This window comes from Electrona antarctica, assembly GCF_951216825.1.
Source record: "Electrona antarctica genome assembly, chromosome: 15".
NCBI lineage: Eukaryota > Metazoa > Chordata > Actinopteri > Myctophiformes > Myctophidae > Electrona > Electrona antarctica.
Genome location: NC_136796.1, coordinates 3,018,993 through 3,044,215, shown reverse-complemented (window position 1 = coordinate 3,044,215; position 25,223 = coordinate 3,018,993). Strand labels below are relative to the sequence as shown.

Here is a 25,223-nt window from a genome sequence, read left to right as displayed (position 1 = left end):
GCATTACCTACCTACCTACCCACCGTATAACAATCCTCTAGCGTTGCGGTGCATTACCTACCTGCCTTCCTACCTGTATAACAAGCCTCTAGCGTTGCGGTGCATTACCTACCTGCCTTCCTACCGTATAACAAGCCTCTAGCGTTGCGGTGCATTACCTACCTGCCTTCCTACCCTATAACAATCCTCTAGCGTTGCGGTGCATTACCTACCTGCCTTCCTACCCTATAACAATCCTCTAGCGTTGCGGTGCATTACCTACCTGCCTTCCTACTGTATAACAAGCCTCTTGCGTTGCGGTGCATTACCTACCTGCCTTCCTACCCTATAACAATCCTCTAGCGTTGCGGTGCGTTACCTACCGGCCTTCCTACCCTATAACAAGCCTCTAGCGTTGCGGTGCATTACCTACCGGCCTTCCTACCCTATAACAATCCTCTTGCGTTGCGGTGCATTACCTACCTGCCTTCCTACTGTATAACAAGCCTCTTGCGTTGCGGTGCATTACCTACCTGCCTTCCTACGGTATAACAATCCTCTAGCGTTGCGGTGCATTACCTACCTGCCTTCCTACCCTATAACAATCCTCTAGCGTTGCGGTGCATTACCTACCTGCCTTCCTACCCTATAACAATCCTCTTGCGTTGCGGTGCATTACCTACCTGCCTTCCTACCCTATAACAAGCCTCTAGCGTTGCGGTGCATTACCTACCTGTCAGATGTATATTGCATGTGAACTAATGAGGACCATAACTTATGGATTCGTTCGTTCGTGAAATCACGGCATAAAAATGTTGATGACCTCACCATTTTATCGTAATATGCGTGTGTGTGCGTGAGCGTGTGTGCGTGCGTACTTTGCGTGGCAGGTACACCCACACATCCACTCTTCATTACGTGCCCATATAGGGACACATCAGCACATCTATGCATTTTCATGCACTCAGCACTCAACAGCACCGCACTGCATGACATCATACACAACGCTTACTAAGGACTACAATGGAAACAAGCTGTAAGCTTGTTTTATTATATATATATATATTTTTTTTTTTGGGGGGGTGGGATTTCTATCCCACGATTTTTGTAACCCATTTTGTTTTTCTTGTTTTGTTTTTCAGTTGTCTAATAATGTAATCCTGGGCGCACCACTCCCTCTGCCAACCTGGGGACTAGCCTGGGGTCCACCTATGCTTTCTATGGCATAGGCAGCTAACCTGACTCCGCCAGATGGTGGCAGCAGAGAGTACACTGGGTTCCCCCCTCCTGCTCCCATCTGGGAACTCTCAGGCAGACCCAGTGTACTCTCTGCTGCCCCATCTGGCGGAGTCAGGTTAGCTCCCGGCAGGATCCGCCGGGAGAATCTAGACGCAGCTGCGCGACATGAGACTAATTAATTAGAGCGACAGAGAGAGAGGAGTGTGTGTGTGTGTACGGGTGTGCGTGTGTGCATCAATTTAACAAAGGTGCAGACGATCAGAAATCAGCAGAGAGTGATCGACATTTGCGCTACTCTATGCCGAATTGAAGTGGACTCGGACCCCAGACTTTTTTTTTTCTCCCTGGAAATAAAAACGTCTGGGTTTCCGAGGCTACCCATGGGGACTGACCTCAGGCTTCCTTCAGATGCATGTTACATGACATATGTTCTATTTCATCAATCAATCAATCAATCAATCAATCAATCAATCAATGTCCCCAGGGAGCTCCGGGAGAAGATCCAGCCAGAGATCATGGAGCTGATCAAACAGCAGAGGCTCAACAGGCTGTGTGAAGGCACCTGCTTCAGGAAGATCGGCGGCCGCAGGAGACAAGGTGCACGCACGCACGCACGCACGCACGCACGCACGCACGCACGCACGCACGCACGCACGCACGCACGCACGCACGCACGCACGCACACAGAGCACAGTACAAAGATGTACGGAGACACGCGCACACACAAGATAAATGTCAGACATTCCGGAGGAGCCCTTGATCACATGTGAGGAGATGTGGCCAGTAAATGGTCTTGTTAATTAGACGGGGAAGCAGCAGTAAACCTGTGAGGGTCAGAGGAGGATTTAGCACCTGTACCTTTTAATTACGACGCATCAACACGCCCAGGAAACGCCTCCACACATCAGAGTGAAATGATCTGATCGCTTTCTCTCTTCCTGACCTTCATGACCTTATTTAGACTGTGACTGTGTTTACTTGTGTGTCTGTGTGTGTGTCTGTGTGTGTGTCTGTGCGTGTGCGTGTTTGCGTGTGTATGTGCGTGCGTGCGTGCGTGCGTGCGTGCGTGCGTGCGTGCGTGCGTGCGTGTGTGCGTGCGTGCGTGCGTTGAAACTAGGAGGACTGTATAGGCTGATTAGGTAGGATGTTGGTGCCGCCTTGGCGTGTCGGTAAGAACACTCAGAATGCAGAACTGTGCGTGTGCGTGCGTGTGTGTTTGTGCGTGTGCCTGTGCCCGTGTGCGTGCGACTTTGTGTCATCAGGCCAAGGGGGCAGGCAGACTTTCCAACGTTGAAGCTCTCCTCCCTAGTGGTAGGAGGAGGGACTACAGGCGGACCCGTGGATTCATGACCGGGAAACCCCGTGCAGCTGGGCTTTAACATTGAGCGCTCGGTTGCACTTCCGCATTTGACCACCAAAATTTGGTGGTCAAATGCGGAAGTAGACGTTCTGAGACGGTACTTCCGGCAGTCTTCCGGGTGCTTCAAAACGCCACTGAGCAACTTCCACTGACATGAATAGCTGGGGGGGCGGAGCTTCGCGCCAGTTCAGTCTCTATTATATATATACTCTATGCATCAGGCGGGCGGAAAACACGGCAGAAACCAAACTGTTTCCTCTCGGCCAGAAGCGTTCTAATTATTTAGTTTAGTGTGGTGTAATGATCGTTATTTAGTTTAGTGTGGTGTAATGATCGTTATTTAGTTTAGTGTGGTGTAATGATTGTTATTTAGTTTAGTGTGGTGTAATGATCGTTATTTAGTTTAGTGTGGTGTAATGATCGTTATTTAGTTTAGTGTGGTGTAATGATCGTTATTTAGTTTAGTGTGGTGTAATGATTGTTATTTAGTTTAGTGTGGTGTAATGATCGTTATTTAGTTTAGTGTGGTGTAATGATCGTTATTTAGTTTAGTGTGGTGTAATGATCGTTTAGTTTAGTGTGGTGTAATGATCGTTTTGTTTAGTGTGGTGTAATGATCGTTTTGTACATCCATCAACCGTATCATTGTTGTTTATTTATGTTTGTTTATGTTTTCCCGCGTGAATCCCACGTGGTTTCTGTATTGTTTGCTCTGCAAATCTGAGATGAAGCATCAAAGACACAAAGGCTGAGTTTGTGCCTCTCTTGATGTGAAGTTACCACAATAAGAGTGTACGCTGCACACATAGACAAGTTACCACAATAAGAGTGTACGCTGCACACATAGACAAGTTACCACAATAAGAGTGTACGCTGCACACATAGACAAGTTACCACAATAAGAGTGTACGCTGTGTACGCTGAGTGTAATGTCTTATTTAACCCATTTTGGGGCAGGAACCCCTTTTGGTGTTAGCATTATGTTATGCTTTAGCTATTGAAAAAATAGCAGATCTACAAGCTCATAGCGCGCCACCGAGTGGCGCGCTACGAGCTTGTAGGTCTGCTATTTTTGAAAAATCGAAGAACCACTGACATAGAAACTTTTTCAGAAAACTGTCAGGATGTAGAAGACATTTTTTTGAATCTGATCTCAGGTCAAAATGGGTTAACCCATTTAGACCTGAGGACGATTCTACAAAATGTAGAAGCATCCTAGCATCCTAGTGATGTTTTTTTAGTTCTGCTTCTAGGAATAGTTTGTTTGGTATATCCATCTTCTCTATTCCAACTCGTAGCGACTGGTTGAGACTAAACTAGTAGTTATACTCCATTCAACATTTAATCCATTTAGACCTGAGTTAAAAACATTCACTTTGAAAGAATATATATTCAAAGATTTGCGCCACATTTTTAAGATTTTTCAAAAATAGCAGACCTACAAGTTCATAGCGCGGCACTCGGTGCTGCGCTATGAGCTTGTAGATCTGCTATTTTTCAATAGCTAAAGTATAACATAATGCTTGAAACACCAAAAGGGGTTCCCGCCCTTGGAAGAACCGAAACAAAGCGGCGCTCCATGTAACTGTCCATGGTGCTGATGCTGTCTTGCACTGAGAGCTGTCCTGCTTTTTCTTTTACTGGGAGCTGTCCATGGTGCCGATGCTGTCTTGTACTGAGAGCTTTCCATGGAACTGTCTATGGTGCTGATGCTGTCTTTTACTGAGAGCTGCCCATGGAACTGTCTATGGTGCTGATGCTGTCTTGTACTGAGTGAGAGCTGCTCATGGAACTGTCTATGGTGCTGAAACTGTCTTGTACTGAGTGAGAGCTGCCCATGGAACTGTCTATGGTGCTGATGCTATCTTGTACTGAGAGCTGTCCATGGAACTGTCTATGGTGCTGATGCTGTCTTGTACTGAGAGCTGTCCATGGAACTGTCTATGGTGCTGATGCTGTCTTGTACTGAGTGAGAGCTGCCCATGGAACTGTCCATGGTGCTGATGCTGTCTTGTACTGAGTGAGAGCTGCCCATGGAACTGTCCATGGTGCTGATGCTGTATTGTACAGAGAGCTGCCCTGCTTCTGTGTGTACTGGGAGGTGGACTCCATGGTGATGATGCTGTCCACGGACAGCTCGTGCTTCTGATCATTTTCAAAAAGTATAACATAGGGTTAAAGTGGTTAAACTTTTTTTTCTTTTTTTTCTCCATTTACACATTTAGCTGGAGGCCCCGTCAAGGACTCTATGGCTCTCTTCATGAACTCCTGACTTACACTGTGTGTGTGTGTGTGTGTGTGTGTGTGTGTGTGTGTGTGTGTGTGTGTGTGTGTGTGTGTGTGTGTGTGTGTGTGTGCCTGCCTGCCTGCCTGCCTGCCTGCCTGCCTGCCTGCCTGCGTGCGTGCGTGCGAGCGAGCGTGTTTGCCGTGGTGCATTGCTAGAGGATTAAGAGGGGGAGGGGGAGAGATACATTTCAGCGGACGGATCAGCCTAATATCACATTTTCACAGACTGCTGTCAGAGAGAGAGAGAGAGAGAGAGACCATTTAGCCTCTACCAATGATGGAAAGTAACTAAATACATGTACTTAAATCGTTAAGTACATGTACTTAGTTATTACAAAACATGTATTAACCTCTTGAGCCCGACTTTATACTATTCTTGTATGGGGGTCCCTGGCAAAAATAACACAGAATAATTTCACTGAATCATTTCAGGTGGGGGTCCGTCCGTGGCCAAATACATAGAAGCCGGCCTTCCAAACCAACCGGGGGTGCTCTGTCTTGAGAGACGTCTTTGTGTTGTTGAAGCTCAGAGGAGGCTGTGGTGGGAGGAGGTAGTCTGGAGCAGGGAGAGACCAGACTGTAGTGGGAGGAGGTAGTCTGGAGCAGGGAGAGACCAGACTGTGGAGGTAGTCTGGAGCAGGGAGAGAGACCAGACTGTGGAGGTAGTCTGGAGCAGGGAGAGACCAGACTGTGGTGGGAGGAGGTAGTCTGGAGCAGGGAGAGTCCAGACTGTGGTGGGAGGAGGTAGTCTGGAGCAGGGAGAGAGACCAGACTGTGGTGGGAGGAGGTAGTCTGGAGCAGAGAGAGTCCAGACTGTGGTGGGAGGAGGTAGTCTGGAGCAGGGAGAGACCAGACTGTGGTGGGAGGAGGTAGTCTGGAGCAGGGAGAGTCCAGACTGTGGTGGGAGGAGGTAGTCTGGAGCAGGGAGAGTCCAGACTGTGGTGGGAGGAGGTAGTCTGGAGCAGGGAGAGAGACCAGACTGTGGTGGGAGGAGGTAGTCTGGAGCAGAGAGAGTCCAGACTGTGGTGGGAGGAGGTAGTCTGGAGCAGGGAGAGACCAGACTGTGGTGGGAGGAGGTAGTCTGGAGCAGGGAGAGTCCAGACTGTGGTGGGAGGAGGTAGTCTGGAGCAGGGAGAGTCCAGACTGTGGTGTTGAGGAGGTAGTCTGGAGCAGGGAGAGACCAGACTGTGGAGGTAGTCTGGAGCAGGGAGAGACCAGACTGTGGTGGGAGGAGGTAGTCTGGAGCAGGGAGAGTCCAGACTGTGGTGGGAGGAGGTAGTCTGTAGCAGGGAGAGACCAGACTGTGGTGAGAGGAGGTAGTCTGGAGCAGGGAGAGACCAGACTGTGGTGAGAGGAGGTAGTCTGGAGCAGGGAGAGACCAGACTGTGGTGGGAGGAGGTAGTCTGGAGCAGGGAGAGTCCAGACTGTGGCGGGAGGAGGTAGTCTGGAGCAGGGAGAGACCAGACTGTGGTGGGAGGAGGTAGTCTGGAGCAGGGAGAGACCAGACTGTGGTGGGAGGAGGTAGTCTGGAGCAGGGAGAGACCAGACTGTGGTGGGAGGAGGTAGTCTGGAGCAGGGAGAGACCAGACTGTGGTGGGAGGAGGTAGTCTGGAGCAGGGAGAGACCAGACTGTGGTGGGAGGAGGTAGTCTGGAGCAGGGAGAGACCAGACTGTGGTGAGAGGAGGTAGTCTGGAGCAGGGAGAGACCAGACTGTGGTGAGAGGAGGTAGTCTGGAGCAGGGAGAGACCAGACTGTGGTGGGAGGAGGTAGTCTGGAGCAGGGAGAGAGACCAGACTGTGGTGGGAGGAGGTAGTCTGGAGCAGGGAGAGACCAGACTGGTGGGAGGTAGTCTGGAGCAGGGAGAGACTAGACTGTGGTGGGAGGAGGTAGTCTGGAGCAGGGAGAGACCAGACTGTGGTGGTAGGAGGTAGTCTGGAGCAGGGAGAGACCAGACTGTGGTGGGAGGAGGTAGTCTGGAGCAGGGAGAGTCCAGACTGTGGTGGGAGGAGGTAGTCTGGTAGACACACTGGAGAGCTGTCGATGTACATTCAAATCTATAACTCATATCCTGTCGGCACTTGGCTTAATTAATTCCTGTGGCACACGCATTGGAGTGTGTGTGTGTGCGTGTGTGTGTGTGTGTGCGTGCGTGCGTGTGAACGCCCATCGCATGCACGCAAAAGTCACAGTGCATCGCCAATGCAACGTGTTGCGAGCTTATTATTTAATTTTTTTAAGTGAAAGTGGGTAAAGGACGACTTCATCTATTTTCAACTTAGCATAATACGGTACCATTTCTGTCTACTGGGTCTGTCTGTGTGTCAGAGGAGGGCTGTCACTGTACCAGTGACATCATCATCAATCAAGGGGCGGCGGTGGATCAGGGGTAGAGTGGCTTATAACCAGTAAGACGCCTGAGGACATCCACGCATCCGCCGAACCTGTCAGAACAGGTCAGCTCCATATATGGAGATCTAAGGGTGGTAGCGGGGACATTCTCTTGAGTGGAAGGATGAACATATGGAATGTCAGAACAGGTTCTGACATATATCCATATATGGAGATATATTGCGACAGCAGCTCACATTTACTATGACATCGACGATCCCTATCCCTGATGATGTCACGTGATGTCATGAGACGTGGGCACCATATATGGGGGTTTTCCCATGTATGGGGATTTTGAGTGATGTGATACAATGACTGACCGACGGACAAAAATGTACGATTTCATATAGTAAATGCGACGCAATCACCTAACCTACATTAACCACTTAAGCCCTACATGCATTTCGGCCGTTTGAAAATAGCCGATCTACAAGCTCACAATGCCAAATACATACATAGCATGTTGTGCACCAGCTCAGTGGCCTTGTGGTTAGAGTGTCCGCCCTGAGACTGGGAGGTTGGGGTTCAATCCCCGGCCTGGTCATACCAAAGACTCTAAAAAATGGGACCCAGTGCCTCCCTGCTTGACACTCAGCATAAAGGGTTGGATTGGGGGTAAGTCCCTGCGACATACTAGCGTCATGTCCAGGGGGTGTACTTGTACATCAAGCTGCCTCACGCTACAGAAACAGGAGATAGGCTCCTGCCCTATGGGCCTCATGGCTCGGCAAGGCTACTTACTACTATGTTGTGCAGGTCCTTACGAAATAGTTTGAGAACAACTGTTCTGAACTGTCTGACCCCTCTCTCTCTCTCGCTCTCGCTCTCTCTCTCTCTCGCGCGCGCTCTCGCTCTCGCTCTCTCCCTCGCTCTCTCCCTCTCTCTCTCCCATCTCGCCCCTGCAGACTTCTTCTTTCATCACGTTGCGTACTTCCTTAAGCCCCGCACACACGCACGCGCGCATGCACGCGTGCACGCACGCACGCACGCGCGCACACACACACACCTCCCTCTCTTTCATGTCTCCGTGTGTCTCCTTGGAGAGTTGACATTTCTCAGCCTTTGTTCTCTGAGCGTCTCACTTATTATTATATCGACACGCTGGCAGAGCGAGCCAGACGCTGGAAGATGTGCTCCAGCTTTCCTTTTTAAAGGACAGCCAGGCAGGTATAGTGATCAAAACCCACGGTTGGGTATTTTAACCCATTTTGGACTGATGTCGATTGAAAAAAAGGCTTCTAAATCCTAATAGTTTTCTGCTCAACCTTTTTCATGTCAAGGACCCCCAGAATTATCTCTATTGGGCCATTTACAAAAAAATAAAATAAAACACAAGAACCTACAATATAGAGATAAAATATTATGAAGCATCAAAACAAATGGAAAGTAAAGTAAAAGTACCCACCAATACTGTACGTTATAAGTTAAAGGTATACTCGGGTTACTCTAGAGGATGCAGCGACGGCACCGCCCCGCCCCGCCCCGCCCCGCCCCGCCCCGCCCCGCCCCTCAGGGCCATAGTGGAGATGAAAGGCTTCATCTCTGTCCACCTCTGAGGCCTCCTGATGTTTTTTCTGATGAAACGCTATCGTCAGGTGAGGCCGTCTGAACTCGTATCGTTGCTGCCGGCCAGAAACCTCTTATCTCCTTATTCTGACCATATTCTGCCCTGCCTGATCACACTACAGCGACACGCCCTGCCTGATCACACTACAGCGACACAACGCCCTGCCTGATCACACTACAGCGACACGCCCTGCCTGATCACACTACAGCGACACAACGCCCTGCCTGATCACACTACAGCGACACGCCCTGCCTGATCACACTACAGCGACACAACGCCCTGCCTGATCACACTACAGCGACACAACGCCCTGCCTGATCACACTACAGCGACACAACGCCCTGCCTGATCACACTACAGCGACACAACGCCCTGCCTGATCACACTACAGCGACACAACGCCCTGCCTGATCACACTACAGCGACACAACGCCCTGCCTGATCACACTACAGCGACACAACGCCCTGCCTGATCACACTACAGCGACACAACGCCCTGCCTGATCACACTACAGCGACACAACGCCCTGCCTGATCACACTACAGCGACACACAACGCCCTGCCTGATCACACTACAGCGACACACAACGCCCTGCCTGATCACACTACAGCGACACACAACGCCCTGCCTGATCACACTACAGCGACACACAACGCCCTGCCTGATCACACTACAGCGACACACAACGCCCTGCCTGATCACACTACAGCGACACACAACGCCCTGCCTGATCACACTACAGCGACACACAACGCCCTGCCTGATCACACTACAGCGACACACAACGCCCTGCCTGATCACACTACAGCGACACACAACGCCCTGCCTGATCACACTACAGCGACACACAACGCCCTGCCTGATCACACTACAGCGACACACAACGCCCTGCCTGATCACACTACAGCGACACACAACGCCCTGCCTGATCACACTACAGCGACACACAACGCCCTGCCTGATCACACTACAGCGACACACAACGCCCTGCCTGATCACACTACAGCGACACACAACGCCCTGCCTGATCACACTACAGCGACACACAACGCCCTGCCTGATCACACTACAGCGACACACAACGCCCTGCCTGATCACACTACAGCGACACACAACGCCCTGCCTGATCACACTACAGCGACACACAACGCCCTGCCTGATCACACTACAGCGACACACAACGCCCTGCCTGATCACACTACAGCGACACACAACGCCCTGCCTGATCACACTACAGCGACACACAACGCCCTGCCTGATCACACTACAGCGACACACAACGCCCTGCCTGATCACACTACAGCGACACACAACGCCCTGCCTGATCACACTACAGCGACACACAACGCCCTGCCTGATCACACTACAGCGACACACAACGCCCTGCCTGATCACACTACAGCGACACACAACGCCCTGCCTGATCACACTACAGCGACACACAACGCCCTGCCTGATCACACTACAGCGACACACAACGCCCTGCCTGATCACACTACAGCGACACACAACGCCCTGCCTGATCACACTACAGCGACACACAACGCCCTGCCTGATCACACTACAGCGACACACAACGCCCTGCCTGATCACACTACAGCGACACACAACGCCCTGCCTGATCACACTACAGCGACACACAACGCCCTGCCTGATCACACTACAGCGACACACAACGCCCTGCCTGATCACACTACAGCGACACACAACGCCCTGCCTGATCACACTACAGCGACACACAACGCCCTGCCTGATCACACTACAGCGACACACAACGCCCTGCCTGATCACACTACAGCGACACACAACGCCCTGCCTGATCACACTACAGCGACACACAACGCCCTGCCTGATCACACTACAGCGACACACAACGCCCTGCCTGATCACACTACAGCGACACACAACGCCCTGCCTGATCACACTACAGCGACACACAACGCCCTGCCTGATCACACTACAGCGACACACAACGCCCTGCCTGATCACACTACAGCGACACACAACGCCCTGCCTGATCACACTACAGCGACACACAACGCCCTGCCTGATCACACTACAGCGACACACAACGCCCTGCCTGATCACACTACAGCGACACACAACGCCCTGCCTGATCACACTACAGCGACACACAACGCCCTGCCTGATCACACTACAGCGACACACAACGCCCTGCCTGATCACACTACAGCGACACACAACGCCCTGCCTGATCACACTACAGCGACACACATCGCCCTGCCTGATCACACTACAGCGACACACGAAAGCATCGCCCTGCTTGATCACACTACAGCTGATCACACTACAGCTGATCACACTACAGCTGATCACACTACAGCTGATCACACTACAGCTGATCACACTACAGCTGATCACACTACAGCGACACACGAAAGCATCGAAAGTAGCAGATCTACACGCTCTAAACGCGTCGCTTCGCGCCGCGTTTAGAGCGTGTAGATCTGCTACTTTCGATGCTTTTAGAATTTGAATCCTCACACTGCCACTTGCTGGGTTCAGAGATTTTTATTAAAGCAAAGCAACGTTTCGGTCTTGCGACCTTCCTCAGAAACGTTGCTTTGCTTTAATAAAAATCTCTGAACCCAGCAAGTGGCAGTGTGCGGGTGTCCCTCCTTTCACATTGTATATGCCTCGTCATCATCGCACCTGCTCCAAACCTACCGGGTGTGCGGAAGTCATCTCTCTATAAGAATTTGAATCCTGAAAACTAACCGTTTTGGACAAATGAAGGTTTCCAGAGACGACGATTTTATGAAGCGACTCAAGGTGAAACTTCGCCCTATAGACTGCAGAGATGATAGAGTTTTAGGAGTTTTAGATTGGGTAAAATCTTAAATCTTTTCAAAGTGGGGTGGTGGTGGTGGTGGTGGTGGGGGGGGGAGAAAGAAATCGATGCAATATCCACATTTTGGGAATAAAATAGATCGTTCATAAATCATAGCCCTTACTTAACATTCGACACCGAGCCACTCCCTATACGCCCTCAGGGCCCCCCCACCCCCCTTCGCTCTACGCCAGAGCTGTCAGTTGGAATGGATATGAGACATTAAATAAGACATTAATCCATTTTGGGCGGGAACCCCTTTTTGGTGATTTAAAGCATTATGTTATGCTTTAGCTGTTGAAAAATATCAGACCTACAAGCTCATAGCGTGGCACTCGGTGCTGCGCTATGAGCTTGTAGATCTGATATTTTTGAAAAAATCGTGGAAAATGTGCCTCAAATCTTTGAATATATTACAGGCAGAGTGAACGTTTTTAACTCAAATCTTTGCTTCTGGGGAGGCATTATTACATATAATTTGTGGGGTCCTTGACATCAAATATTGAGCACCACTGATACAGAAACATAAGGTTTTTCAGAAACCTGTCAGAATTTAGAAGGCATTCGTAGAATCGTCCTCAGGCGTAAATGGGTTAAGTAAGAGCTCTCGTCTCTGTGTGTGCAGCGTACACACTTATGATAGCAGAGGAGTTTAAATTAATCAACTTAGCATTCGGTCTCTGATGGATTTTCCTATGGACGCGCTGGCACTGCAGACCGTGGCGTGTTCATTTAGAAATGGACCCTCGGGTGACATTTTCTGCGCTCAATTATCACTTGACAATGTGATGCAAAAACCATCGTTCTGTCTGTTCTTTTTTTGGCGACTACATGACTGGCAACCCGCACGCTCCCACGAGAAGACGTGCATGCCTGCACACGCATATATATATATATATATCAGTCGCTGACGGGCAGAAGGAGCCTTCTTTGTACCAGACAAGAGTGGTACACTCTTGTCTGGTACAAAGAAGGCTTCTTCTGCCCGTCAGCTTGTTGGGAGATTTGTTGTATACTTTCTTGAGGTATATGTCATGGATGTATTATTTGGCTGTTGTGAAATATGACTGTACTATTTGACTACTATGTATAGCATTGAAGTGTCATTTTGTTTCTGCCTCTTGGCCAGTTCACATGTAAAAGAGACTCTGGGCTGTATTTTGCGTGTCTTAAAGGACCACTTCACCACTTTTCAACATCTCTTCATATAATTGGTCCTCACTAATGTTCATGATAAAACACCACCATTTTTTCCTACTCAGTCTGTGTCTCATAGGAGGGCTTTGGGCAGTTCGGACACCCGTCCACCAGTGACATCATCATTAGGCAGATTTTTTTTTTGTAGTATCGTGAGAACGATGGCTTCAACTTTTGCATTGCAACTTTTCAGGAAAAGAAAGCCTGCCATTTCTATTAGCTTGGATTCACCATCGATGATGTCACTGGTGGACGGGTTTCTGAACTGCCCACAGCCTTCCTATGAGACACAGACTGAGTAGGAAGAAATGGTGGTGTTTTATCATGAACATTAGTTAGGACCAATTATAGGAAGAGAAGTTGAAAAGTGGTGAAGTGGTCCTTTAAGTACCAGGTCTTATTACTTAACTTAAGACCTGGAGGCGTGGTCAATGCTCTTTGGCCACTCAGAATAGCCAAATGGCATTGATCACGCCTCCAGGTCTTAAGTTAAGTAATAAGACCTGGTACTTAAGACACGCAAAATACAGCCCTCTGTCTCAATGTGTTTTTTTACTGGTTAAATAAAGGTTAAATACAAATAAATTGTGTGAAAGTATAGCGGACACAGCAGAACAACATGTCTATAAGCTCACACAACGTGTTGAGAATGCCACTCGTTGTGAACTTGGAGATCAGCTACTGACTGTATACATTTCCACTCTTTGTGAACTTGGAGATCAGCTACTGACTGTATACATTTCCACTCTTTGTGAACTTGGAGATCAGCTACTGACTGTATACATTTCCACTCTTTGTGAACTTGGAGATCAGCTACTGACTGTATACATTTCCACTCTTTGTGAACTTGGAGATCAGCTACTGACTGTATACATTTCCACTCGTTGTGAACTTGGAGATCAGCTACTGACTGTATACATTTCCACTCTTTGTGAACTTGGAGATCAGCTACTGACTGTATACATTTCCACTCTTTGTGAACTTGGAGATCAGCTACTGACTGTATACATTTCCACTCTTTGTGAACTTGGAGATCAGCTACTGACTGTATACATTTCCACTCTTTGTGAACTTGGAGATCAGCTACTGACTGTATACATTTCCACTCTTTGTGAACTTGGAGATCAGCTACTGACTGTATACATTTCCACTCGTTGTGAACTTGGAGATCAGCTACTGACTGTATACATTTCCACTCTTTGTGAACTTGGAGATCAGCTACTGACTGTATACATTTCCACTCTTTGTGAACTTGGAGATCAGCTACTGACTGTATACATTTCCACTATTTTCGGAAAAGATTTGGAAAGTAAAAGTGGTTCAGTCTTGGACATATTATTGTTATTTGTCATCAGTAGGTTTTATAAATTTAATATAAACATTTAACCAACGAAAAGTATGAACAAGAGCTTGTGTGACTAAAGCTATTATCGGTGGACAGGTTTCTGCCCCACAGCAACAATAAGCAACGCACGCACGCACGCACGCACCTTCACGCATCACATCTGTCTGTGTCAGTTCTCAGGTGTCCGTTTTAAAAGTGTTTTTTACAACTTTCACCTCTCAGACAGTGGCAGGATTATGAGATCTTGAGTGTCATACATTTGACACGCGCGTTCCACAGGCACCACCACAGAGAGTGCATTGCCCGGTGTGTTAGGTCCGTCGGATAGCCGGTTGTCCAGAACCAGCACAAAAGCCTCTGCCAGAAATAGCCTTATTGATCACACCAACCAACACCTGATCAGTCACCCCTAGATCTCCATATATGGAGACGGCCTGTTCGGACATCACAATGTTGCGCGATCTCGCCCTTCATGTCAGAAAATGTGCCGACCCCACTCATTTTACTAATTTCTTTTTTTTTCAAAACAAGCTTTATTTACGGCAGATTGCGCCCCGGGGTCAATTTGGCCCCTTGAATAAAGGCACCTCAGTGAAAGTACCTTCGGCACTGGAATACTGGCAGTCGATGTGTTAAGTGGTTTAACCCATTTAGACCTGAGGCCGATTCTTAAAAAAAAAATGGCTTCTGTATCCTGCTGGAAAAAGCTATGTTTCTATGTCAGTGGTTCTCAAACTATTTCATGTCAAGGACCCCACACATTATATGTATTTGGCCGCCGACCCCCATCTGAAAATATGTTTTTCCAGGGACCCTCCCCCAGAAGCAAAGATTTGAGTTAAAAACGTGTGCTCTGAAAGAATATAATAATTATATTATATTCAAAAATAGCAGACCTACAAGCTCACAGCGCTGCACTCGGTGCCGCGCTATGAGCTTGTAGACCTGCTATTTTTCAATAGCTAAAGTATAACATAATGCTTAAAACAAAAGAAGGGGTTCCCGTCCTGAAGTCCCGTCCTTAAACAGCAAACGGGGAGTTTGGGTGCGTCGCCTTTAGCCACTATACGTATAATACAGTATGTGTTGCTTATATCTTTAACCCATTTTGACCTGAGATCAGATTCAAAAAATGTCTTCTATATCCTGACAGTTTTCTGAAAAAGCTATGTTTCTATGTCAGTCGTTCTTCGATTTTTCAAAAATAGCAGATCTGCTTTTTTTTCAATAGCTAAAGCATAACATAATGCTAACACCGAAAGGGGTTCCCGGCCAAAATGGGTTAATGTGTTGTAGTCATTGTATCAAAACTGGATGATGGTGGTTTTAAGTGGGAAGTGCTGCTATTATAATCCAACAGAGTGGGTACAGATGGCCGCGTCTTTCAGCCAAAGGAATGCGCATATGTGCTTGTGTACACACACACACGCACACGCACGCACGCGCACAGACATGCACGCACACACAAATCAGGCAGTTAGTTAGTTAGTCCATTAAAACCGGGGAAGCATCCGTGTCATTTTAGATTTGTGTGTTGTTGGCTTGTTTGAAAATAAGCAGATCTACAAGCTGGCGAGCTTGTAGATCTGCTATTTTTGAAAAATCTTGAACATGTGAGAACTGCCGATTTCGGAGGTTGGGATGTTTTGTAAGAATCGTCCTCAGGCCTTCGTGGCTTATATACAGGGCTGACCAGTCTGCGGTCGATGCCATCCATCCGTTTCCCAGAACACCCTTCTTCTTTCTCCTCGCGGCCGCTGGCCGCGCGCCGTCCCACGTGGGACGCGTCGCCACGCCACGCCGCGGCGCGCCAGCTGGCCAACGCCGACTGTCTGGGTTCCTCTGCAATTAGAGTTTGGACCGCTCCGCGCTCTCCGCTCCGCTCCCCGCGTATACCGTACACCAGTACTTTTACTTAAGTACTGTACTTAACCCATTTAGGCCTGACCTCAAAATTAAAAAGAAATCTTCTAAATCCTCCAGTTTTATGAAATAAATGTTTTCACGATTTTTCAAAAATAGCAGACCTACAAGCTCATAGCTATGAGCTTGTAGATCCAGCCCGATTTTAGGTTTGATTATAGAAAACATACATTAACACCTTGCTTGCCCGGACCTATTTAATCCATTACTAAAATGTGCCCATCATTTATAGCGCCCGGACCACTTTTACCGGCAGCTAACAATAGCCACACCACTCTAGAGTCGATCGACAACAACGGGAGGTAAGAATAAATCTATCGTGACTAGCGACTGGACCGCGGAGCGCCGTCTAACACAGAATCATTTTTCAGAATTAGACGGGATGATTTAGATCGCGACTTATGAACGTTTTAAGATTTTCGTTTTCGTCCGCTAAACAGGCAGGGAACATTTTCGATGACGTGTCACTGTTGTGCAACACCGAGGATTGGGCAACAAGCGCTCCTAGGCTGTGGAGCGATGTGATAGCCGAAAATAGCCGATCTGCAATGTGTCGTGTTGCGACGCAACGGACGCATTGTGAGCTTGTAGATCTGCTATTTTCAATAGACTTTGTACACAACTTGTGAAGTGGGACATTCTGCAATATGAGTACTTTTACTGTTAGTACATTAAGTACATTTTGATGCCGATACTTTCATACTTTTAGTACATTTTAAATTCCGTACTTTTACTTGTAACAGAGTAGTTCTAAATTTCAGTATTGGTACTTTTACTTAAGTAAAACAATTGAGTACTTTTTTCCACCACTGCCGAACGCCAAGGCAGGCCTTCCCTATAGAACCGTCGCTCCTCGCTCCTCGCCCAGCCTCCAGCCCGGCCCGATGCTCCTCGCCCAGCCTCCAGCCCGGCCCGATGCTCCTCGCCCAGCCTCCAGCCTCCGTGCTCCTCGCCCAGCCTCCAGCCCGGCCCGCTCCGTGCTCCTCGCCCAGCCTCCAGCCTGGCCCGATGCTCGCCTTGGAACGGCACCGCGTCAGAGAGCGCCAAGCTTTGGGGCACCGAGGGGACGGTGCCAGCCAGGCTGCCATGCCATGCCAGTGCAGTCCAGCCTGTGCCCATGGGCAATCCCCCCCCGCACCCTCCTCGCCAGTCACGGCTGTCAGTCGACAAGCCAAGACCCCCCCCCCCCCCCCCCCCCCCGCAGGAGGAAACCACACTCGTCATGATTTATGGCAGTGACGCCATTTTGTTGACTCGTTGCCTGATGACTGATGAGTCATCTGTTTGGCTCTTAATTTCCCTCGTTTCTTTGTTAAATTGTCGGAAGGATGACAAACGTGTCTGGGTTTGTCCCTCCAATAAGCAGGCGTTTAGGGAAAAAAAACATTAGCTTTTAGGTTTTTATTTATTAGCACATACAAAGGTAAAACCAGAAGAAAGGTACACACATAATGTTAATGTTAACATTGTGCAGGAGAAGTTAAGAAGCCCAGAGGCTTATCGAGAACTTCACCTAATTTGAGGAACCAGACATGAAAAGAATACACGTTAAAAATACCAGTAATACATTCAGTAGCCTGGAACTCACCTATGCTTTTTATGGCATAGGCAGGATCCGCCGGGAGAAACTATGCGCAGCTGCGCGACATGAGACTAATTACTTAGAACGACAGAGAGAGAGAGGAGTGTGTGTGTGTGTGTGTGTGTGTGTGTGTGTGTACATGTGTGCGTGTGTGTGTCAATTTAACAAAGGTGCAGACGATCAGAAATCAGCAGAGAGTGAGAGATGTTTGCGCTACTTGCCGAATTGAAGTGGACTCGGACCCAGACTTTTTTTTCCTCCCTGGAAATAAAAACGTCTGGGTTTCCGAGGCTATACATTCAGTAGATGCTGAATGTTGAGCTTGTACTGTAGATCCACTCAATTCAATCCAAAGGGCTTCATTGGCATGAGAAATCATTCCAATGATATATCATTGCTAGGGATGTCCCCATACACTTTTTTCCTCTCCGATCCGATACCACAATTTCTTTTTTTAGCCGATACCGATACTGAATACCAATACCAGTGTTGTGATCTGGTGTTGTGTTTATAGCTATCTAGATATATATCTTGTGTTGTTGTTTATAGCAGACTCCTCACTCAAATGTGCACTTGCAGTTTGGGCAACTCAAAAGCAAACTCTGCATGCCCCAACATTTTATTTACTTGCCATAGTGTCAACCCCTTAGTTAGATTGGCATATTTGCCGATACCGATATGACGAATAATGGCCGATACCGATACTTTTCCGACAGTATCGGGACATCTCTAATAATTGCCAAAGCAAAAAGTGGAACGATACAAAATAGACAAACTGTTGAACCGCTCTTTTTGTCGTCCTCGTCAACAACGCTCCTCCTTCTCCACGGTCAGTGGTCTTTCTCTCTCCATCAGAGGCTCCATTTTCCTCTTCTGTAGATGACTCACGGACTGAGCTGTGTGTGTGTGTGTGTGTGTGTGTGTGTGTGTGTGTGTGTGTGTGTGTGTGTGTGTGTGTGTGTGTGTGTGTGTGTGTGTGTGTGTGTGTGTGTGTGTGTGTGTGTGTGTGTGTGTGTGTGTGTGTGTGTGTGTGTGTGTGTGTGCAACAACCATGGACTGATGCATCGTATTGAAAATAGCACGTCTACATTTGGGGCACGACACTCAACCACATATAAACCAGGCTTTACTTTGTGCTGTTTGTAGCCATTCTAAATATGCCGTTACTTCCTAGCTGTCATCTCTCTCTCTATCTCTCTCTCTCTCTCTCTCTCTCTCTATCTCTCTATCTCTCTATCTCTCTCTCTCTCTCTCTCTCTATCTCTATCTCTATCTCTATCTCTATCTATCTCTCTCTCGCTCTCTCGCTCTCTCGCTCTCTCGCTCTCTCTCTATCTCTATCTCTCTCTCTCTCTGTGTGTTAAATTCAAAGGGGCTTTGTTGTCATGCACGAGAATGTACGTTTCCTTTGACAAAACAAAAGTGGAACAAAATGAGTAACACAACAATGTAGGCAACAAAATTTACAGAGCTGTGTTGCGTTGCAACGTAGGACCTAGGGATCTTACAAAACCAGGAGAAGTGTGCATTGGCTGTCAGAAATAGTTAAGGTTAGCTTGGGATAAACTTTTGAAACAAATGGCAGCTATATTTCAATGCTCTCTCTCTCTCTCTCTCTCTCTCTCTCTCTCTCTCTCTCTCTCTCTCTCTCTCTCTCTCGTGCGCGTGCACATCTATTTATTCAGTGCTGGGTCAGTGTTTTCAAGGCTGTGTTTTCTCATGAACTGTCTGTGTTTGTTCCAAAAATATAATATTCGTCATGGAAAAAAGGTTGTACACACACAGAAAAGATGGCTGTTTGGTTGACAAAACAGAGGGAACGGGGAACGTATAGACCCAGTTCAGGTACTGGAAGGACTTGGGGTGAAAATAGTGCACGATTTAGAGGCTTTTAGCCCTTTCTGGGCTCAGGGAGAATTGTGCCTTTCTTTTTGAAAACGAGCAATGTCTTCCTCGCCTTTTTTACACGATGAGTAGTGCATAAGGGGTATTAGTTGTATATAACTGTGACGCAATATTTTGTATTGCTGTGCTTTAATAATATCTCTCTCTCTCTCTCTCTCTCAATTTCAATTCAATTCAATTCAAAGGAGCTTTATTGGCATGAGAAAGCGTACGTTTACATTGCCAAAGCAATCAAAAGAAGTAAACGGTGTACACACAATGATTTGTATTCCTTAAGGTGCTTGTATTCCATTTGTCATCCTTCTCCTGTCACAGCAGCTCGCTGCTGTGTTTGTACATTGTTGTACTTCACAAAACAGATATGGGAGTTTTTTTTTGTGTCATTAGTCATGTTTTCAAACTCTCCTTGGGTGATTGCAATCCGTGGGAAGTATATATGTCTCTGATGTCTTGGTACAGTGGGCAGTGTCCCAGACGGTCAGGAAGTGTAGCTCAGTCTCTACCTCGTTTTGTGTGCAGTGGGTGCACAGTCTGTCTTCTCTTGGGAACACACAGATACGTGCAGCGCACCCCCCTGCGCCTCCGCCTCCCAGTTCTTCTACCCCTTTTTCCATACGGTTGTCACATTTTCGTTTTACTTTGTACCTGATGTAAAGAAGCCTTTAGTGCTTTTCTGGTTTTATCCTCGTAGCAGATTTACAATCAATTATATGTACATAACATAGCCTACTTTATCTGCGGGATTCACCATTTTAGCCAAAGCGATAACGGCCCGTATCAGTGTGTTATTCAAGTCTTCGTGCCTATGGCGGCTTCTCTCTCTCTGTGTCCCCCTCTATAGATATTAAGTTCTGGTACTGTCGACTGTCTCCCAACCATAACATCTCTCGCTCTGTCCCTCTGTCTCCCTCTACAGATAAGTTCTGGTACTGTCGACTGTCTCCCAACCATAAAGTCCTGCACTATGGTGATCTGGAGGAGAGCCCCCAGGCCGAGGTGCCCCACGAATCTCTACAGGACAAACGTGAGTGCATGCTGACTATTGGTGTGGTCTGTGGACCCCCCAGGTATGATATACTGACTATTGGTGGTGTCCGGGGACCCCCAGGGGTGATATACTGACTATTGATGTGGTCCCGGGACCCCCCAGGGGTGATATACTGACTATTGGTGTGGTCTGTGGACCCCCCAGGGGTGATATACTGACTATTGGTGGTGTCCGGGGACCCCCAGGGGTGATATACTGACTATTGATGTGGTCCCGGGACCCCCAGGGGTCCTTGAGGGGGTCCCTAGCTGAATTAGTTAACCACATAAAACCTTGATAGTGACTTAACTTGACCTGTTGCGCTGTAGTGTATCTTGTCTCCACTGAGTCTGCACCAAATATTTTCGCTGAAAATATGGATGATGGTGTTCAAGTGATTAATGTAGCATCAACATATATATCAATTTGGGAGTTCTTGAGACAAAACATTTTTTGATAACCACTTTGAACCTACGTATATAATGTATAAACTATATAATGTATAACCTACGTATATATTCCACACTGGCGGTTTGACAACAGCTCGTGAGCTTGTAGACCTGCTTTTTTGTAGCAAGAAGATTTTGCAATATTTGTGGAAACATTTTAATGACACAAACTCAATCTCGTATATGTTGTCTGGGTGTCCTCGGCCCAGCGTATTTCCAGATGGCGGACCACGTATATGTTGTCTGGGTGTCCTCTGGCCCAGTGTATTTTCAGATGGCGGACCACGTATATGTTGTCTGGGTGTCCTCGGCCCAGCGTATTTTCAGATGGCGGACCACGTATATGTTGTCTGGGTGTCATCGGCCCAGCGTATTTTCAGATGGCGGACCACGGCCAAATACACAATTAACTTTGGAGTCCTTGACATGAAAATGTCTGAGAACCACATGGTTCATTCATAATACACAATACAATTAATTCAACTCCGGAAGGAGACGTCTCTGCCACCTTGTGGAGAAACCTGGTAGTACAGTTATTATACCCACTGGCACAACAGCTACTGTATGTTGGAAGAAAATGGGGGGAGATTGAAGGGGGGGGGGGGGGGGGTGATTGAAGGGGGAGGAGGAGGGGGGGGGGGGGGGGTTGGAACTAGGGTACACAGTAGGTAGAGATTGATGGATATTTTTATTCCATTTAACAATCCCTGCTGCTGCTGAAGGCAGTATTACTCGCATTGTGCACAGAACTGTGTGTGCGTGTGCGTGCGTGTGTGTGTGTGTGTATGTGTGCATCTGTGCGCATCTGTGCGCGTGTCCTCACAGCACTGGAGTTTAGTCACAGGCTGTGATGTAGCGTTGCGATGTGTTTGTGTGCGTGTGTGCGTGCGTGCGTGCGTGCGTGCGTGCGCGCGTGTGTCACTGGCAATCAGTGTGTGCACTGTGACAAGATGTTAAGCACCCTCGACCTGGCGTCCCTATTTTTGGGGCATTCAAAGAACAATCTATTTAAAACGATGACGCGCTCTGTCGATGTGCATGAGGAAGATGTGATAAGAGCTCTCTCTCTCTGCATTGTGTGTGTGTGTGTGTGTGTGTGTGTGTGTGTGTGTGTGTGTGTGTGTGTGTGTGTGTGTGTGTGTGTGTGTGTGTGTGTGTGTGTGTGTGTGTGTGTGTGTGTGTGTGTGTGTGTGTGTGTGTGTGTGTGTGTGTGTGTGTGTGTGTGCGTGCGTGCGTGCGTGCGTGTGTGTGCGTGTCTCACAGTGCCCGTGGCAGACATCAAGGCTGTGGTCACTGGAAAAGACTGTCCCCACATGAAGGAGAAGGGAGCCCTGAAGCAGAACAAGGTATAACGGGTCACGTGGCTCTTATTTATAGCATGGCCACAGAGCCAAGCCTTCTAGTATGTATAGAATAAATCATAAATCATTGCTGTTTTTTGTTTGTTAATAAATCAGTGCTATTGAACACCCTTTACGTCTGTGTGTTGTTTCGAAAACATTGAACCAATGGAAAGTAGTAAAAAGTGCTTAACTCACTACACACTACTAAAGCAGCTAACCCCACCAACTCTGTCCCTCTCATGGAAGTACTTGACAATATATAAAGTCACAACATCAACTTTGATGAGGCAGTAGTGCTTTGTTTTCTTCATTTCCTGAAAAATGCATATTTATTATTTCCTGAATTAATGAACATTTTGGAGTTATAGGTGGATAAAAAAATCCAAGTAACACAAGGCTTTGCCCGCTGTGTGTGTGCGAGCATGTCTTCCCCTCTCTCCCTCCTTCTCTCTCTCCCTCCATCCATCCATCCCGCCCCATGCACTGCCCCCCATCCCCCCACCCTCCCCCTCATCCCCCCATGACCCCCCCCGGCCCTCCGTGTGACACACACTGATATATTACATCATGTATAAATAGCCCCTCTCAAGACAAAGGAGCGTGACTCCTCCTCCGGGCCTGCACCTTTATTACTCTGTCGATAAACGCGGGGGTCTACATTCTAGAAGAATGGCCTGGAGGGGTGGGGAAGGGGGGGTGGAGGGGAGGGGGGGAGGGGGGAATGGAAACAAAAGGGTAGACTTCATTAAGCCCAGTGTTACGGGGACGCTCAAAGTCACCTCTGAGGGGTGAGCAGAGCAGGACGGTCTGCTGTATCTGTGCACAGCTAAATCCTGAGTGGTGATTTGACTTTGGGAGTGTAAAAAAAATAAGATTTGCAGACATTGGGGAGGTACTGGGGAGGCACTGGGGGGACACTGGGGAGGCACTGGGGAGGCACTGGGGGGACACTGGGGAGGCACTGGGGGGACACTGGGGAGGCACTGGGGGGACACTGGGGAGGCACTGGGGGGACACTGGGGAGGCACTGGGGGGACACTGGGGGGGACACTGGGGGGGACACTGGGGAGTCACTGGGGGGACACTGGGGAGGCACTGGGGGGACACTGGGGGGACACTGGGGAGACACTGGGGAGGCACTGGGGGGGACACTGGGGGGGGACACTGGGGGGGACACTGGGGAGGCACTGGGGGGACACTGGGGGGACACTGGGGGGGGACACTGGGGGGGACACTGGGGGGGACACTGGGCAGACAGAGTTGGGACAGAGTTATTTTATTTTTTTGTATTATTATTTTTTGGCGCCCCTCCCACCATGGCGCCCTAGGGCGGCTGCGTGCTCAGCATGTAGGAAGGGCCTACCGGGCCTGAATGTGGCCTCCATGTTTGTTCATGTTTGTAAAACATTCCTAAAATATCTATTAATCATTGGTAAATGTTATCAAGAGCCCTAATGTAAAGTGAAGACAATTCATTGTTAAGCTACATTTTTAATTTTAATTGAATTTATGATGGTGACATCATTGGCAATAAAGGATCCATCAGTTGTTAGTGATCCTTTAGTAATGTGTGTTCCATTAGTAAGCGTAGCCGTAGCCGGGTCTGTGTGCACTGTGTATCTGTGTGTAATTATCTTACACTATAGGCATATTATATCTACTACTATTATTACTTCTAATGCCTTGGTTTAAAATGGTCAAATGGATGGCATTTACAGTGTATAGTGCTTTTCTCCAAAGCACTTTGCAATGTATTTGACCTTCACACACACACACACACACACACACACACACACATTCGCACACCGATGGCGGAGGAAACCATGCAAGGGACCAACCTGCTCATCGGGAGCAATTAGGGTTTCAGTGTCTTTGACGGATAGCCAGGAGGAGCCGGAAGTCGGTTTTGAGGTCCCATGCAGACATATTGAAACGGAATATGATTTTCTCGCAATTTACTTTTGGAAAAGTTTTGAGAATCACCGACTTGAACAATGACACATCGTCTGACTGCCCGCGTTATAATTCTCACATTACACGTGCAGGTATACGTTCACGTTGTGGCGGGTGCCGAGCGTGCGGTATCTCTGCCATATGGAGAGAGCTGCTGCCTCATGAACACCGCGGGCGTTTGTCTTCCGTATCCAACGTCTCCCCGAAACATGGCAGACGTTCCCCTTGTCTGTCAGAGGGGAGCGCCGAAATCCATCCCTCCCTTCCTTCCTTTCTTCCTTCCTTCCTTCCTTCCTTCCCTCCTCCTGTGATTTGATGAAAGTGAATAATATGTATGGCTGTCGGGAGGAGGCAGGGAAGGGAAGGATTCTATTAGCGTGGCGGAGCATCAGCTGTGTTTGTGTAGAACCAGTCTGGGGTGGATGGATGTGCCGGCAACCTTTAGCACTCCATCTCCTCCCCACAACCTATAGCACTCCATCTCCTCCCCACACGCCTCTCAACCTTTAGCACTCCATCTCCTCCCCACACGCCTCTCAACCTTTAGCACTCCATCTCCTCCCCACACGCCTCCATCTCCTCCCCACACGCCTCTCAACCTATAGCACTCCATCTCCTCCCCACACGCCTCTCACTGGTCAACCTATATCACTCCATCTCCTCCCCACACGCCTCTCACTGGTCAACCTATAGCACTCCATCTCCTCCCCACACGCCTCTCACTGGTTTTCAACCTATAGCACTCCATCTCCTCCCCACACGCCTCTCACTCCATCTCCTCCCCACACGCCTCTCACTGGTTTTCAACCTATAGCACTCCATCTCC

General features: G+C 48.4%; 1 protein-coding gene across 1 annotated transcript in view; it reads left to right on the top strand.

Moving 5' to 3' along the window:
- The window catches only part of elmo1 (engulfment and cell motility 1 (ced-12 homolog, C. elegans)), a gene marked incomplete at its 3' end in the record, with an annotated part of 191,011 nt that overhangs the window by 165,226 nt on the left and 562 nt on the right, over positions 1–25,223 (top strand). The window contains exons 15-17 of the mRNA XM_079522966.1: positions 1,703–1,815; positions 20,542–20,649; positions 22,365–22,447. Coding sequence (XP_079379092.1) covers positions 1,703–1,815; positions 20,542–20,649; positions 22,365–22,447 — 304 coding nt within the window. The remainder of the gene's footprint in view (positions 1–1,702; positions 1,816–20,541; positions 20,650–22,364; positions 22,448–25,223) is intronic.